Genomic DNA, 15,285 nt, shown 5'->3' with positions numbered 1-15,285 from the left:
GTTTCAGCCTCCCCCTGAAAACCAGGCATGCAGCTTGGGAGGGTCATAGAATCATAGAATCATGGAATAGTACGGTTGGAAGGGGCCTACAAGGCCATCAAGTCCAACCCCCTGCTCAATGCAGGAATCCAAGTCAGAGCATCCCTGACAGATGGCTGTCCAGCCTTGTCTTGAAGGCCTCCAGTGTGGGAGAGCCCACCACCTCCCTAGGAAATTGGTTCCATTGTCGTATTGCTCTAACAGTCAGGAAGTTTTCCCTGATGTTCAGCCGGAATCTGGCTTCCTGTAACTTGGGCCCATGATTCCGTGTCCTGTACTCTAGGATGATCAAGAAGAGATCCTGGCCTTCTTTGTGACAAGCTTTCAAGGACTTGAAGAGTGCTATCCTATCTCCCCTCAGTCTTCTCAAGGCTAAACATGCCCAGTTCTTTCAGTCTGTCTTCGTAGGGCCTTGTTTCCAGTCCCCTGATCATCTTTGTTGCCCTCCTCTGAACCCTCTCCAGTTTGTCTGCATCCTTCTTAAAGTGTGGTGCCCAGAACTGGACACAATACTCCAGATGAGGCCTAACCAGTGCTGAGTAGAGGGGAACTAGTACCTCCCGGGATTTGGAAGCTATGCTTCTATTAATGCAGCCCAAAAGAGCATTTGCCTTTTTTGCAGCCACATCACATTGTTGGCTCATATTCAGCTTGTGATCGACAACAATTCCAAGATCTTTCTTGCTTTAGTGTTGTTGAGCCACATATCCCCCATCTTGTAATTGTGCATTTGGTTTCTCTTTCCTAGGTGCAGAACTTGGCATTTATCCCTATTAAATGTCATTGTTGTTTTCTGCCCAGCGCTCCAGTCTATCCAGATCACTCTGAATTTTGTTTCTGTCTGCTAAAGTATTAGCTATCCCGCCCAATTTTGTGTCATCTGCAAATCTGATCAGCATTCCCTGCACCTCCTCCTCCAAGTCATTAATACAAATGTTGAAGAGCATTAGGCCCAGGACTGAGTCCTGCGGTACCCTACTCGTTACCTCTCCCCAGTTTGAGAAGGTCCCATTGATAAGCACTCTTTGAGTCCGATTCTGTAGCCAACTGTGGATCCACCGGATCGTTGTTTCATCTACCCCACTTTGAGCTAGTTTGCTCTTCAGGAGATCATGGGGCACTTTGTCGAAAGATTTGCTGAAGTCGAGGTATATGATGTCTACAGCATTCCCACAGTCCACAAGGGAGGTTACTTGATCAAAAAATGAGATCAGATTTGTCTCGCAGGAATTGTTTTTGACAAATCCATGTTGGCTTCGAGTAATCGGCATTGTTTTCAAGGTGCTGCCAGATGGATTCCTTTATCATCTGCTCCAGAATTTTCCCTGGGATTGATGTCAGACTGACTGGTCTGTAGTTCCCAGGTTCCTCCTTTTTACCCTTTTTGAAGATAGGGACAACATTAGCCCTCCTGCCGTCATCTGGCACTTCCCCCGTCCTCCATGATTTCTCAAAGAGAATAGACAGTGGTTCTGAGAGTTCTTCTTCCAGTTCCTTTATTACTCTAGGATGCAGTTCATCCAGCCCTGGAGATTTGAACTCATTCAAAGTACTTAGGTGTTCCTTGACTGTATGCCTATCGATCTCAAGCTGCAATCCTGCCCCTTCAGCCTGTACTTCACCTTTGCCTGGGGGGTCATAGACCCTCTTTTGGGAGGAGACTGAGCCAAAGTAGGAATTGCGCACCTCTGCCTTTTCTTGGTCATCTGTTACTGTTTTGCCATCCTTATTTAATAGCTGAACAACCATTTCTTCCCTCTGCCTTTTACTATGCACGTAGCTGAAGAAAGCCTTTTTGTTGTTTTTAGCATCCCTTGCTTACCTCAGCTCATTCTCAGCTTTAGCCTTCCTGACGCCATCCCTGCAATTCTGTGCTACCTGCCTGTACTCTTCCTTTGTTACTTGGCCTTCTTTCCACTTCCTATATGTGTCCTTTTTTGTTTTCAGGTCATCCCTAAGCTTTTTGTGAAGCCACATCGGCTTCTTCTGTTGTCTTCCGCCTTTTCTTCTTGTTGGAATTGTTTGTGATTGAGCCTTGAGAATTTCCTTTTTTAAAAGCTCCCACCCATCTTTTCTCGTTAGAGTCACTTGCCATAGGACCTTACTGATCATTGATCTGAGTTTATTAAAATCAGCTTTCCTAAAATCCAGGGTATGGGTTTGGCTACACTCGGCTTTTGCTTCCTTTAGAACCATGAACTCAAGTATAACATGATCGCTTTCCCCCAAAGCTCCTGTAACTGCTACTTTACTCACTATAGAATCATAGAATAGTAGGGTTGGAGGGGGCCTACAAGGCCATCGAGTCCAACCCGCTGCTCAATGCAGGAATCCAAGTCAGAGCATCCCTGACAGATGGCTGTCCAGCCTCGTCTTGAAGGCCTCCAGTGTGGGAGAGCCCACTACCTCCCCAGGTCATTGGTTCCATTGTCGTATTGCTCTAACAGTCAGGAAGTTTTTCCTGATGTTCAGCTGGAATCTGGCTTCCTGTCACTTGAGCCCATTATTCCGTGTCCTGCACTCTGGGATGATCAAGAAGAGATCCTGGCCTTCTTCTGTGACAACCTTTCAAGTACTTGAAGAGCGCAATCATATCTCCCCTCAGTCTTCTCAAGGCTAGAAGAAGGGTGCCCAGGTGCCGGCCCGGGGTGCTTTCAGGCAGCTGGGGTGACAGCTGTGCCTGTTGCTGGAGAAGGGAGGCCCAGCCAGGCTCGCATGGGCAAGCAAACCCCAGGTGAATTACTGGAAGAGCCTCTGCTTCGAAGTGCTGGTCGCTGCCTTGACAGCCACGAACAGCGTGGGACTAGATTCCTGGAGGGCATGGGCGGGGGCGGTCCCCTCCACTGCGACATAGAAGCGAGCACCCTCCTGCCCCAGGAGGCCCGGCCAGCCCCTCCCCAGCGGCATGTCAGCGCCGCGCCAAGGCCTTTCCACCTGGCGCCCCTGGTGGCAAAGCAGCTCTGGTTGTCTGCTGTGCAGCTCTGGTTTCTGTTCTAAGTTGTCATTTGACCACTTGTGCATTTGATGATGATGCCTGATGCTGCTTTGGACAGCCTGATGTCAAGATGGAAAGGCAGGAAATAATTTCTCAAATAAACCATTCTCCTGACCATATACCCAACATCCCTGTCTTCTTTGAAAACCTTATTATCTTTTATTGGGTTTTAGAGAGATTACAAAATGCCAACAAGCGACTGTCTCTGGCCCAGTGAGGGGACGCACCATGCCTGTCCTCTTGCTTCCTCAGAAGCCAGGGACTCCACACCCCTGGATCTTGCCCCTGCGCCACCCTGGCACAGCCATACCTGCAGGATGTAGTTCCCCGCCTTGACGTCGGTGATGTCTATCCACTGGCAGTCAATGTCATGCCGGTAGAGGTCCCAGCAGCCCACGGTAATGCCCTGCTCCCCAAAGTTGGCACACTCGTAGCGTTTGCCCATGTCTGCCCAGAGAAAGGGTGGGAGGAGGGTCACTTTCTGCCCCCAGGTCCCTTTGGCTGCTCTCGCATACAGCCGCCCTGGGAGAAGAGGAAGCACCCAGGGAGCGAGGGGGGCAGGCAGAGGCAGAGCTCTCCTTCGCTTTGCCGTGGGGGCTGTGGGAGGAGATGCAGGGAAAGCGCAGCACTGCGGCCGCTCAAGCTGCCCGCGGGCCTCCGCCGCACCCTGGCCACAGCCAGCCAGGCACTTCTGCACTCCCAGTCCTTGGGGGATGGCCCTTGGGCTCCCTCCCTGAAGCCACCATGGCCCGTGCCCATCGTGCGCCCTGCGGGGGGAGCATCACCCACCTTCCTGGCATTCCGTGTCCTCCAGGCAGAAGCTGGCCTTGTGCCCCTCAGCCACCTTTGTGCCGTTGGGCGTGAGCAGGTCGTAGTGGGTGAAGATGTCCATGCTATGGTAGTGCCTGGGGGGGAAGCCACAAGGTGCGAGTTGGGGAGGGGCAGGGGAGGAGTGAAAGGCGGAGGAGGAGGGGGGCTGCTGGGGCAGGGGGTCGCTGGCTGGCTGGGAAGGCTGCAGAGAGGGGCGGGGAGCAGAGCACACGGGCAGCCCCCGCCAATGCTCGATGCATCTGGGCCAGCCCCCCCACCCCACGGGGGACACAGGGCCGTGTCCAGGCCGGCGGCCCCTTACCCGTGGCACTCGTGCCAGACCCAGGAGTGGCGGCCGGCCTTGGGGCGGAAGTCAGCCCGGCCGTTGTTGTGGATCTGGGAGGAGAAGCGCAGGAGACGCCGGTGCCCGTAGGGCCAATTGGCATTGCGGGCACTGCTGGACAGGCAGTTCTCCTCTGCAGCACAGTAGAGCATGTGCAGAGGGCGGTCCTCGATGTACGCCGTCTCTTGCACCAGTGGTGCATGGAGCAGCAAGTCTGAGGCAGCTGTAAAGAGCCAAGAGGGCTGTCACAAGGGAAGAGGCTGGAAGGCAGTCGAGGCTGCCTCCCAGAAGACCCAGCTGCCCCCGGGGGCCAGCCAGCAGCCGGTCATGACTGGGGGGGGGCACCGTGCCACTGGGCATCTGGAGGCCCAGCCTCTGCCACAGGCCTGGCCTGCTCTGCCCCAGCGGAGCTGCACCGAAGAGCCGCTGGGCTCCTGTCCCTCTTCCAGGGCTTCACCAGCCTGTGATCCTCTGGGAAGCTCTGAGGCTGAGAAACGCAGCCAACGCTGGCTCTTGCCAGGTCAAAATGCCCCCCCCAGATGTGCCCAGCAGCAGCCCCCCAAGCCCAGCCCTTCTCACTCTCCGAGCAGATGACTCCTGCGGCAAAGCGAGCGCCCGTCTTCTGGCAGCTCACGGCACTGTGCTGTTGGCAGTGGCTGAGCGCCATCTCCTGCCCCGTGCACTTCACACCGCTCAGCACCATCTCCGTCACGTTGCTGGCATCCCAGTACCACGTTTCCTTGGAGACAGCACAACACACCGGAGTGTGGGACACGTGGCAGGCCAGCCCCCACCCCAGCCCACCCCACGGCGGTGTTTGGGCATTTGCTGCCGCCGCCTGCTTGGCCGGGCTGCCCTTCCACCCCCGTCTCCACGGGGGGGCACGCCAGTCCCAGTCTGCCCTGCCCCCCCATGGGGCCCTGCTCCGCCCCAGCGCCCGCACTCCCGCCGGCCACCTACCGTCACAGCATGCATGGCGTAGCCCAGGCCCAGCTGGCGGCACGCCACCATGGCCTCCGTGGTGCTCCAGCCCGTGCTGCAAACCGTGCCCCACCTCCCGGCACGCTTCACCTCCACGCGCCCCTCGAACGTGGTTCGGCCACCGACTATGCGGATCTGTGGAGAAGCCCTGCAAGGCGTGAGCGCGCGCGCCCTCCCTCCGCCCAGCCAGGCCCAGCCGCCTCTGCCGCCTGACGCCGCCTGCCCTACCGGCCAAGGGCCGGGCTGCTTGGGCGCACGGCAAGGCGGCAGCAGTGGGGGGCAAGCTTCAGCCAGGCGGCGAGCTTAGCGGCGAGAGCAAGCCAGGCACAGCCAGTGCCAGTACCAATTTGTGACTGGCAAAGCCCAGGCCCAGCTGGCTGCGGGCTGGGAGCGGGGAGAGATCAGGCTGCGGGCAGAGCCTGGGGAGGGGGCTGCCTTTGCTGGCTGCCTGTCATCAGGCACCCCCGCTCTCTGCTGGAATCTTGCATGTCAATGCACCCCCCTGCTGCACTCCTGCCCCAACGCCTCCATCTGGCTCGGGAGGGGCCGTGGCAGCGCCCTGCCAGGCCCGCAGCGGTCCCAGGCTGGATCCCTGGTGGCATCTCCAGGTAGGGCTGGAAAACCAGAGATCTGAAATGGGTCTCAAACTGTGCGTCTGACACCACCCGGGGGCTGGGGGGGGGGGAGTCTCTGGGGGACAAGCGTGCGGGGGGGCAGTGCCCCTGCCCCATAAGCAGAGGTGGGGCGGGGAGAGCATCTGGCCAGTTAGCCCCACAACGGGTGGGAGCACCTGCACCTCGCTCGCTGGCACGCGCTCCACAGCACGAGCGCCAGCCCACGGCTCGGAGCCTGGCGCCACCGCCAAAGGATGCCCAGAGGCCCCAGGGGTGCGCCGCCTGCTCTTCAGGGGCTGCTCTCAGGAGGGGAAGTCAGCTGCTCAGCCAAGCCACCCCCCTCAGCTGCCACAGGCGACCTGCTCTGGCAATCGGTGCCGCTCGCAATGGCACAGGCGGACTCCTTGAGGGACCCACAACATAGAAGAATGGACAGCAATCGCCAAGGGCTTCAAGCATCCCAGAATTACCTCCACCCCCACAGCTGGACTGTGGTGCTCAAGCCGTGCGGGGGACTAAATATCCAGAAGAGAGGTGACTTCCCAGATTCTCCTGTGAAGGCACGGGCACACCGGCCCCAGTCCCAAACCCCCGAAGCAGCCCCCTCCCCCAGCAAGCTCCCCGTCTGCCCAGGCAAAGCAGCTCTCCTCCGCCGCCGCCACCGCAGTGGCCAACAGGTGCCATCGGTCAGGCAGACGTGTGGAGGGGCTGGAGAGACTGCGCTTGTCCAGAGCAGCTTTGTGGAAACTTGGGCACACGCCCAGCAGCCCAGAGGAAGGCCGCGTTTGCTCTGCGCTGCCACTGTTTTGCTCCAGGCCAGGAAGAGCCCCCTCCTCTCTTCCCCTGCTCCCCATGGGAAGCGACCTCCATGTTTCTCCCATAGCCGGAAGACAGCCCAGAGGAATCCTGCCTCGCCAGGGGGCCCGTTGGGGTCTGGCGCCTCTGGGTCCTCCCCGCCGCACGCACGCACACATGCACGCAGCTCTCTGGACTGGAGGGGCTGCCTCCACTTCCCCTCACCTGCCACCACTCGAAGTCTGTCAGGAAGGGAGCAAGCAAAGGACGCAGAGCTGGGGGCCCAGCACCGCTTTGCAGGCTTCGGGGGGAGACGGGCCTGGCCCAGAAGGCTGTGGCAGGTCTAGGTAAGAGGGCCCGACCAGGGCCCAGCCTGGACTGGAAAGGACCCTCCAGAGTGAAGGTCTCGGAGCTCCTTGCTGCCCTTCAGGGGGAGGGCCAGGGGCTGTTTCCCAGGGGGTCGAGTGGGGGAAGAAGAGGGGCAGAGTCTGTGGGCTTAGGGTTCTCCAGCGCTCGCCTGCACAGCTCACCGTGGTTTCGAAGCCCATGTAAGGAACGTGGCAGCGGACTCCAGCGTCCTCCGAGTGTTTGCAGTCCTCCTGGGTGATGTTCCTATACGGGCAGCTCCACAGGGTCTTCTCGGAGCCCAGGCACTGCACCTCATTCATGTGGATCTGGCCCATGCCTGCCCAGGAGAGGAAAGTCAGCCAGGCCCCCCCCCCCCCCCGCCACCCGAAGCACCCCTACCTCCGTGGCTCCACCCCAGCTGCTCTCCCCTGCCGGTGGCACCCTAGTGAACGGTGCCTGGAAGGCCTTGGCGAGGGGGGCGGCCCCCAAGGCCCCCGCTCAGCAGCAGCAGTTGCCACATTGCACATGGCCTTGCAGGGCTCAGCTCTGAGCACAGCCTCAGCCGGCCGGGTGTTCCCAGGCGGCTCACTCGCACACTCACCTTGGCCCATGCGTGCCCCCGTCAGAGCCTCCTTGGCACTGCCGAAGCCCAGCTCACGGCAAACCACGCTAGCCGTCACCAGGTTCCAGCGATCGTCGCAGACGGTGCCCCACTCGCCGTCCTTCAGCACCTCAACCCGCCCCTCGCCGGGCTTGGCCCCCCCCTTCAGCCGGACCCGCTGCTGTGGGGGGCAGAGGGAGGCTCAGACCCAGGGAGGCTGCGGAACCCAAGAGGGGGCGCCCTGCACCCCACCCCATGCTTGGTACGGGCACAGCTGCCCCCTCGGCACACAGGCCAGGCAAGAGCCCTCCCTGTGCGCTCTCACCCCAACCTCACGCACTCACCAGCCTTTGCTGCTGCCGCCTCTTTTTCTTCTGGGCACTCCCTGCGGGGGCAAAAAGGGGTCCGGGCACGCAGCTCACCACGGCTGGCATCCCGCCCAGGCAGGCCCCTGTGGCGTTGCTCTTGTAGAACTCGAAGGAGCACATGGAGAGGTGGACCTCATGCCCCGTGCAGGCCACTGCGTGCAGCCGGTAGCGGAACTGCTGGCGCTGCAGGGACAGCCTGCAAGAAGGGAGGGCCAGTGGCATCACCTCCTCCATGGGACTGCGAAGAGCCGCTCTGGGGCCCTCTGCGTGCACCACCGAGAAACATGCACCATGTCACGTGTGGTCATAGTCCGGCCGCCACAAGCCAGCCCACAACCCTGGCCCTCCACTTTGCTGGGCTTGGCAGTGACTGAGCAAATAGGCAGCTGATGTCCTGGGGGGCAGGGGGAGAAAGAGGGGGGCTGCTGCTGCACAATGCTCTCCAGCGCCCCCTGAATGCAGCCCATACCAAGCAGCTGTGCAGCAGCCGGGGGACATCTGGCCTCAGCCCTGGGCACAGCATCCACACTCCCTGGGAGCAGCAGCGCGGCCCCTTTACCTCTTGATGCCCCTAAAGTCCTCCCTGCGTCTATGTTTGGAGAGAGACTTGGCACAGAAGGCCAGCATGAAGGAGCACTCCTGCTGCAGGGCCTCTGTCTGCCGAGGCACCCTCAACAGCCCCCGTGGAGCAGATGGCGCTCACGGCGGCCATGCGCAGCCCAGCTCTGTCTGGCCAGAAGCAGGCCCGGCACCTGTTCCACCAGGACGCATGGAAGTCTGCCCCACAGCGCTAGCGCGGAGGGGCCGCCGCGGCTCCCACTGCTGCCTGCAGCCACGCCACCCCTGGTCCACGGCACAGAAGAACAGGGGGACGCTTGCTGGCTGGGTCAGTCCAAACGTCGGTCTCACCTGCCACACTGTCTTCGACAGCGGCCAGCCAGACGCCACCTCAGCGAGCTCAAAATGGGACAAAACACCGACCACCTTCCTGGCTCGGTCCCCAGAGGCTGCCCGTAACAGGCAGGCTGGCGAGGGGAGGAGGTTCTGCCCAACCTGTGTAGCTGGCACATTGCTGCCGAGGGAGGGGGGGCACCGTGGGGTGGCAGGCCGCATGCTATGGGTGCAAACGGGTCCCAGTTCAGCGCGTGGGAGCTCACGGAGCAGGGCCTGGAGGAGCCTGTCCCTCTGGCTGGGCCTGGGAGAAGGTGGGCCAAGGGCGGCGCAGCAGGGGGCTGCTCAGCGGCTCGTGCAGGCTGACCCCTCGCACCCCAGCACGGGGGGGGGCTTCTCCTGCATGCGCCGCACCGTGTTCCAGCCTGTGCCTCGGCTCCCCCCACCACACTGAAAGGCCTCAAATGTTTGAGGCTTTTCCTCGCCCGGGGAGGGGGGCGGCAAAACCCCACCTTGGCCACAGCAAGGGAGTTGTGCCCATGTGGCAGCCTGTGAGGCCGAGACCTCCCCGAGGAACGCCCCACCTCGCCCCGCCGCCGCCTGCCAGCAAAGACGTACCCTTCTTCTGAACGCCGACAGCTCGGAGGAGGAGCCCCTGCCCACAAGTGAGTCAAGCTTCCCTGGCGACGGGGAGCACACTGCAGGCTTTGTCTGGCGGCCGCAGCCAGATGCCTATCCCTGCCTCTCAGGTGCTCCCCGCCGCCAGGCTGTTCCGGCTTCCCCCTCCCCCGCCGTTCAATCCCAGAATGAAAGGGGCCTGCCAGAACTGCCGGGCCATGCCTGTCTGGGGGCAGGAGGCGCCCCCCTGGGCTAGCCCCACTCCTCCCATGGGCCGGGGAAGCCTCCTGGCCAGTGCCTGGCTCCTGCCCAAGTGCTCTGCCCCATCCCGTCTCCTCCCGCCTGCCTGGCCCTGCTGGTCACTGCCCCACGCGGGCAAGGGCCATTCCCCCCCACTGCCGGTTAGGGGCCACTCCTTTCCTGGGGGTTCATTTCGTAAAACAGACCTCTCCCCGCCCCGCCAGCCAGCCAGTACAGCCACCTCAGGCACCCGACACCACCGTCAGGTGCCCGGCGTTCCGGGGCGGACTGGGGAGAGAGAGGGCTTGGCCTGGGTCAGCTGCCCCTTTCCAAGGGCTCTGTGGAGCCTGCAAGGGACTCTGCCCAAGTCCAGGGAAGACTGGGGCAGCAGCGATGCAGTGCAGGCCGGCGAGTGCCTGGCCAGGTCGCAGGACGCAACAAGGAGCAGCAGCAACTCAGGTGCAGCCTGACTGCGCGTCAACCATCTCCAACAGACGGAGAGGGGCATTGGGCATTGCCCCTTCAGAGGGGCATTGGGGGCCCCCCACACAGCAGGACAGGTGATGGGGTGCCCCGCAGGTGCTATTTCCTGCAGGATCCTCACAAAACAGGCCCTGCCCATTCCGCAGCACAGGGAGGGAGCAGGAGCTGCAGCCCCATGGCAGAGCCCCCGCTCCGCAGGCAGAAGTTCGCACTTCAGTCCTGGCAGGCTGGGAAAGAGCCCTGCCTGAAGCCCTGGAGAGCCGCGGCTGCTGGTCCGTGCAGAGCAGGCGGGAAAAGCCTCCTTTGGCCAGGGCCAGGCTCCATTTTGGAGACGCTTTCAGGGGCTGAATTCTGCGGGGGGGGGGGGACCATGCTAAAAATGCCAGCGTATTGGGGGGGCACAGCTCTGCAGCAGAGCGCATGTTTTTCATGCAGAAGGTCCCAGGCTGGATCCCCGGCACCATCTCCAGGAAGGGCTGGGAAAGGACCCTGCCTGAAGCCCGGGAGAGCCGCGGCTGCCAGCCAGTGTCGACGACGCTGGGCTAGGTGGGCAGGGGGGTGGGTTGGTCTGGCTCAGTCGAAGACCGGGCCAGACCACGTTCCTAACCAACCAGAAGGTGCAGAGATGAGACTGCCTACACAGCTTCCCATGTTCCTAGAGGTGAGCGCACGCGCGCAGAGTTTTGTCCAGAAAAGAGCAGCCATCTTCCTCGGCCACTGCCTGGCAGAAATGGCTCAACTCCAGAGCACAGGGTGGCCCTCCAGTGCTTCTGGCACTGGCCACACAAGAAATGCCACCCACACCATTCCCCAGCTGGGAAAGCCCCCTCCCAGGAGCCACGCAGGAAGCAGGAAGCCCAGCCAGCCCCCAAGCCAATCAGCTGAGCCTCCGAGTCCCTGGATGAACCTCATGGCCCCAAACCACAGGCCTGCCAGCCGGCCCAGCCCACTGGAGGAACGCGTGAAGCGAGGGGCCGCTCGGTTTGGGGATGAGGTTCAGGGCCTTTCTGCCACCACTGGATCTGCAGCAGCTGGATCCAGCGTGGATGGTGCTGTGGGGCTGTTCAGACCCATCGGGGGCAGACTCGGTGGCTCGGGCGTTGCCAGGGCCGGCCAGCTGCATAGAAGCAGGGCCGCCTGGCTCCGCCGTTACCTCTTCCAGGAGCCCGGCCTCCTCCGGCCCTCGCCTGTCTTGGCCACTCGCTTGAACCGCCTGGAGAAGGAAAGTCAACAGCTTCTTCGTGGAGGACAAAGGCGGCTGTGGAGCAGCCGGCCTCTGTACTGGGGGCCCTGCTCTGCCCCGAAACTGAACCGACACACACAAGATTGGTGCGCGTGTACGCATGCACACATGGGCAAAGCAAGCTATTTGATGTACAGCAACAATGCAAAAACATCTTCTGCTACATATTTGAGTGGAAATCTTCTTCCATGCTTTCCTGAAAGCAAAAGGCTAATATCTTCACCATGGTAGAGAACTCAAATACAAACACAAGCTTCCCCTTTCACAGCATAAAGGCATGCAGACACACAGAAACTCTCTCTCTCTCTCTCTCTCACACACACACACACACACACACCCTCAAGAAAGAGAGATGGACTGACCCATTCAGACACAACAGCCAAGCAGGACAAAGCACACGCACACCCAGAAAGCTGGCCCAGGACATCCTGCTGCCCAAGGAGAACCAGCCAACACCTCCCATTTCTTAGTGGATGATCTTGGGTTAGTCAGTCACTACCTCTCAGCCTAACCTACCTCACAGGATTGTTGTGAGGATAAAAATGGGGAGGCCTTTAGCTCCTGAAGGAAAGATAGAAAATAAATGTAATAAAGTAAAAAAAAATAGAAAAACTCAGTGGTCTGATGCTATGTCCGTCATGAGCCTCTCCAGCAAGTCAAACAGCCAACTGCCTTACTGGGTGCTCAAATTTACACGCATGTGCACTAGAGGCAAGACGCATCCAGGACGCACCCTCAGATTTATCTTCTGGAGACCTGGGGATGGATCCTGAAGACTGACACCAACTCTTATCACTCATATTAGAAATGCAAAATTTGAAAATCACCCCCATGTTTCTGGTATGTCCCACTCACCTGCCTTCATATTCCCCATGATCATCAACCCAAAGGAACGTATCAACAGCAGAACTCTGTACATGTCTACATGGAACTAAGAACCACTATGTTCAGTGGGGTTTGCTTCCAGTTAAGTGTGTGTAGGCTTGCAGCTTTACAGCACAATCCTAGACATGACTTCTTAGAAAAAAATTCCACTGTGTTCCAGAAGACTTACTCTCAGATGATAGAATGTGCAAAGAATTGCAGCTTAAATCTCTTTTCTTCCCTCACCCCCCTTTCCTTCAGGTTACTATAAGGCACAGAAAGAACGCAATGAATAAAGCAACCTGGACTGAAATGCTAGGCACCCTCATTTTCCTCCTGGGGAGCTGGCGCGTTGCACCCCTCCTGCTGCACATGGGGGGAGGGAGGGGGAGCTCGCTAGAACACTGGGCTCACGGGGTTGTTGTGGGGACAAAATGGGGAGGAGGAGCATAATGTAAGCAGCGTCGGGTTCATTGCAATAGGAAAAAAGGCGGGATATAAACGCAATCAATCAATCAATCAATCAATGGGAGCTGCAAGGCAGCTCAGGCCTAAAGTGCTGCAAACCAATTTTGCTGTTTGCCTGCAAGCCCAGTGAAGATGCTCTGACTGGAATTTGCCCACTTGAGAACGCCACCCACTGCTGAGAGCAGGAGTGTGCGGGCCCTCCTTCCTCTTCTGGCTTTCCAGCCTTTGGAGAGCACACGACACGCGCACACCTGCGCACATGCACAGGCGGCACCCCGCCTGCCTCGCCCCACCCCTTCGCTGCCTCACAGCCTCACACAGGACAGAGCCAGGATCATCCTCCCAAGGCCAGGCCAAGTGGGGAATCGGGACCCCATGTGCACCCGTTCTAAACTCACTTGTAGAAATTGCGGTTGACCTTCTTCTCAGCAGGGAAGCCCAGCATGCCACAGATGACCCGGCTGTTCTGGCTGTCCCAGTTCTCATCACAGATCTGAGCCCAGCCGCTCTTGTGCCGGAGTTCCACAACGCCCTCCGTCACAGGCAGCAGCGGCCGCTTGGCATGGGACACCACAGGCCGCAGCCGCAGCTCCTCCACCTGGTTCTGCTCTGTCTGGAGAGGGAGGGAGAGGGTCAGACCCCCAGCAGCGGGCTCCTGGGCTCCCCCTGAGAAAGACCCTGTCTGGCCGGCCCCCTGCACAGCCCAGGGATGGGGCGGAATCCCTGCCACTGCACAAGGCCTTCGGGATGGGCTTTCCTTGGGGGCGAGGCCTGCAGACAGATGCAGGTGGAGTAAGCTTCCAGGGGGGGATTTGTTTTGCTCCCCGCCCCCATTTTCCCATGGCTTGATCTGGAAAGACGGGAGGGAATCTGTCCCATAAATGCAGCTGAATATACAGAGATTCATAGCCCTCTGGATGAAAGCCCTGTCCCTCTGGTCTTCCATAGAGTCCTGGCATGTCGTTGGTACAAAGTAAGTGTGAAGCATAAGAACACAAGAGGATCCCTGAAGCTGGATCAGCCCCCAAAGGCCTCTCTGGTCCACCTTTCTGGTTCCCCACAGTGGCCAACAAGATGCCCATGTGGGAACCCCACAAGCAGGAGTGCAATTACAGTACCCTTCTGCTCATGTTCCCCAGCATGCAGAAAGTCATCGACAGTCTCCTCCTCCTCCTCCACCACGAATTTGTCTAACCCCCTTCCAAAGCCATCCAAGTTGGTGCTTTTCACCACATCTTGTAGTAGCAAATTCCAGATATTCACTAGGTGCTGTGTGAAGAAGCCCAGAGTTACTGTACAGTTAACTAAGCAGCAGCAGTAGAAATAATTAGTAGGCAGCTAATTTTACAGCTACTTGAATATAATAATTTTAGCTCAATTTAAGTGCAGAAGAATCTACTTGAACTGGTAAATTTAATAATGCCGTGGAGCAGCAGCGGCAGCAGCAGCAGCATCTCCACAGCCTTTCCACATACAGGAGTTTCCTTTAAAGGCCAAAACAGAGGAAGAGGCCTCCTCTGAAATCTCAGCACCACAGCAAAGCAGCACGTGCAACCGGGAAAAATTCAGGAGTAAAGCCCCCACCCCGTTTGTTGTAGCTTGCAAGGCGCAGTGCGAGGAACTGCAGGGGTTTTTCCAAGCATAGCAGAAATTAAGCATTGGGGCAGGCCCAAGCTGAGGCAAGCTACACAGAGACTCAGGACTCCTGGATGTTGTATTTGCCTCTGCTTTCAAAAAGAAAGCCCAACTTGCAAATAGATGAGCAAAACAAGTTGCAGGAGGGAGGGAGGCTGAAACAGGAGGCCCCGCTGGGGCAGTGGAAGGTGGAAGGCCTGTCAAAACAAAGCTCCCAGACCTGGCTGGTCAGAAGACCAGCATGGCTCCAAAAGAAGGGAGGAGAGCAGAGTCCCTGTTCCCCGAGTGGCGGTGGGGACACCTTGGAGGAGTTCAGCCTGCAGCTCTGCCTCCAGCGCTGCAAAAGGTATTACTGAAAGCACAAATGAAGCCACGGGTTTGTGGCACCCCCTCCCCTGCAGGAAAGGGGCCTGTTTACTAGGACGTAACCCAGATTTGCTCTCCGAAATTATGCCAGGCAGCCGTCACTTCCTCTTCCTCAGATGATGAATGGAAGAAAGGAATGCCGTGGGTGTAAAATGCTTCATCTTCAGTCAAGCCTGTGCCCCAGTTCCAGATGTGACATAATTCTCCAGCAGCTGGAGAAAGAACTGCTGCTGTGAGGCAAGCCGAGAACTTCTGCAGGAGGAAAAGCTGCAGTGGCTCCGTGCCCCACTGAAAGGAAGCACGGAATGGCTCCGGGAGCGGGCAGAAGGAGGGCTCTGAGGCATTTTCCTCAGGGCAGAGCTGCTTGGAAGACACAACACTGGCAGGGATGCAAGCAGGCACAACACTGTTGCAGGGATGCAAGCAGGCACAACACTGGCAGGGATGCAAGCAGGCACAACACTGTTGCAGGGATGCAAGCAGGCACAACACTGTTGCAGGGATGCAAGCAGGCACAACACTGTTGCAGGGATGCAAGCAGGCTGGGCCAAAGAGTGAGTAAGCAAGACTGCCCAAGCCCTGC

At 58.9% G+C, this 15,285-nt stretch overlaps 1 protein-coding gene across 3 annotated transcripts in view; it reads right to left on the bottom strand.

Moving 5' to 3' along the window:
• LOXL3 (lysyl oxidase like 3) overlaps positions 1-15,285 on the bottom strand; it is a 31,534-nt gene that overhangs the window by 4,874 nt on the left and 11,375 nt on the right. For all 3 annotated transcript variants that reach the window (XM_084855154.1, XM_084855155.1, XM_084855153.1), the window contains exons 4-12: positions 13,100-13,314; positions 7,871-8,090; positions 7,527-7,707; positions 7,108-7,262; positions 5,148-5,303; positions 4,767-4,926; positions 4,167-4,410; positions 3,824-3,939; positions 3,345-3,481 (exon numbers count right to left, since the gene is read on the bottom strand). In XM_084855154.1, coding sequence (XP_084711280.1) covers positions 3,345-3,481; positions 3,824-3,939; positions 4,167-4,410; positions 4,767-4,926; positions 5,148-5,303; positions 7,108-7,262; positions 7,527-7,707; positions 7,871-8,090; positions 13,100-13,314 — 1,584 coding nt within the window. The remainder of the gene's footprint in view (positions 1-3,344; positions 3,482-3,823; positions 3,940-4,166; positions 4,411-4,766; positions 4,927-5,147; positions 5,304-7,107; positions 7,263-7,526; positions 7,708-7,870; positions 8,091-13,099; positions 13,315-15,285) is intronic.

Source organism: Heloderma suspectum, chromosome 5 (assembly GCF_057233095.1).
Source record: "Heloderma suspectum isolate Gila_16-S chromosome 5, 16-S_ref, whole genome shotgun sequence".
NCBI lineage: Eukaryota > Metazoa > Chordata > Lepidosauria > Squamata > Helodermatidae > Heloderma > Heloderma suspectum.
Note: the sequence above shows the minus strand (reverse complement) of the source record. Positions and strands in the feature narration are given on the sequence as shown.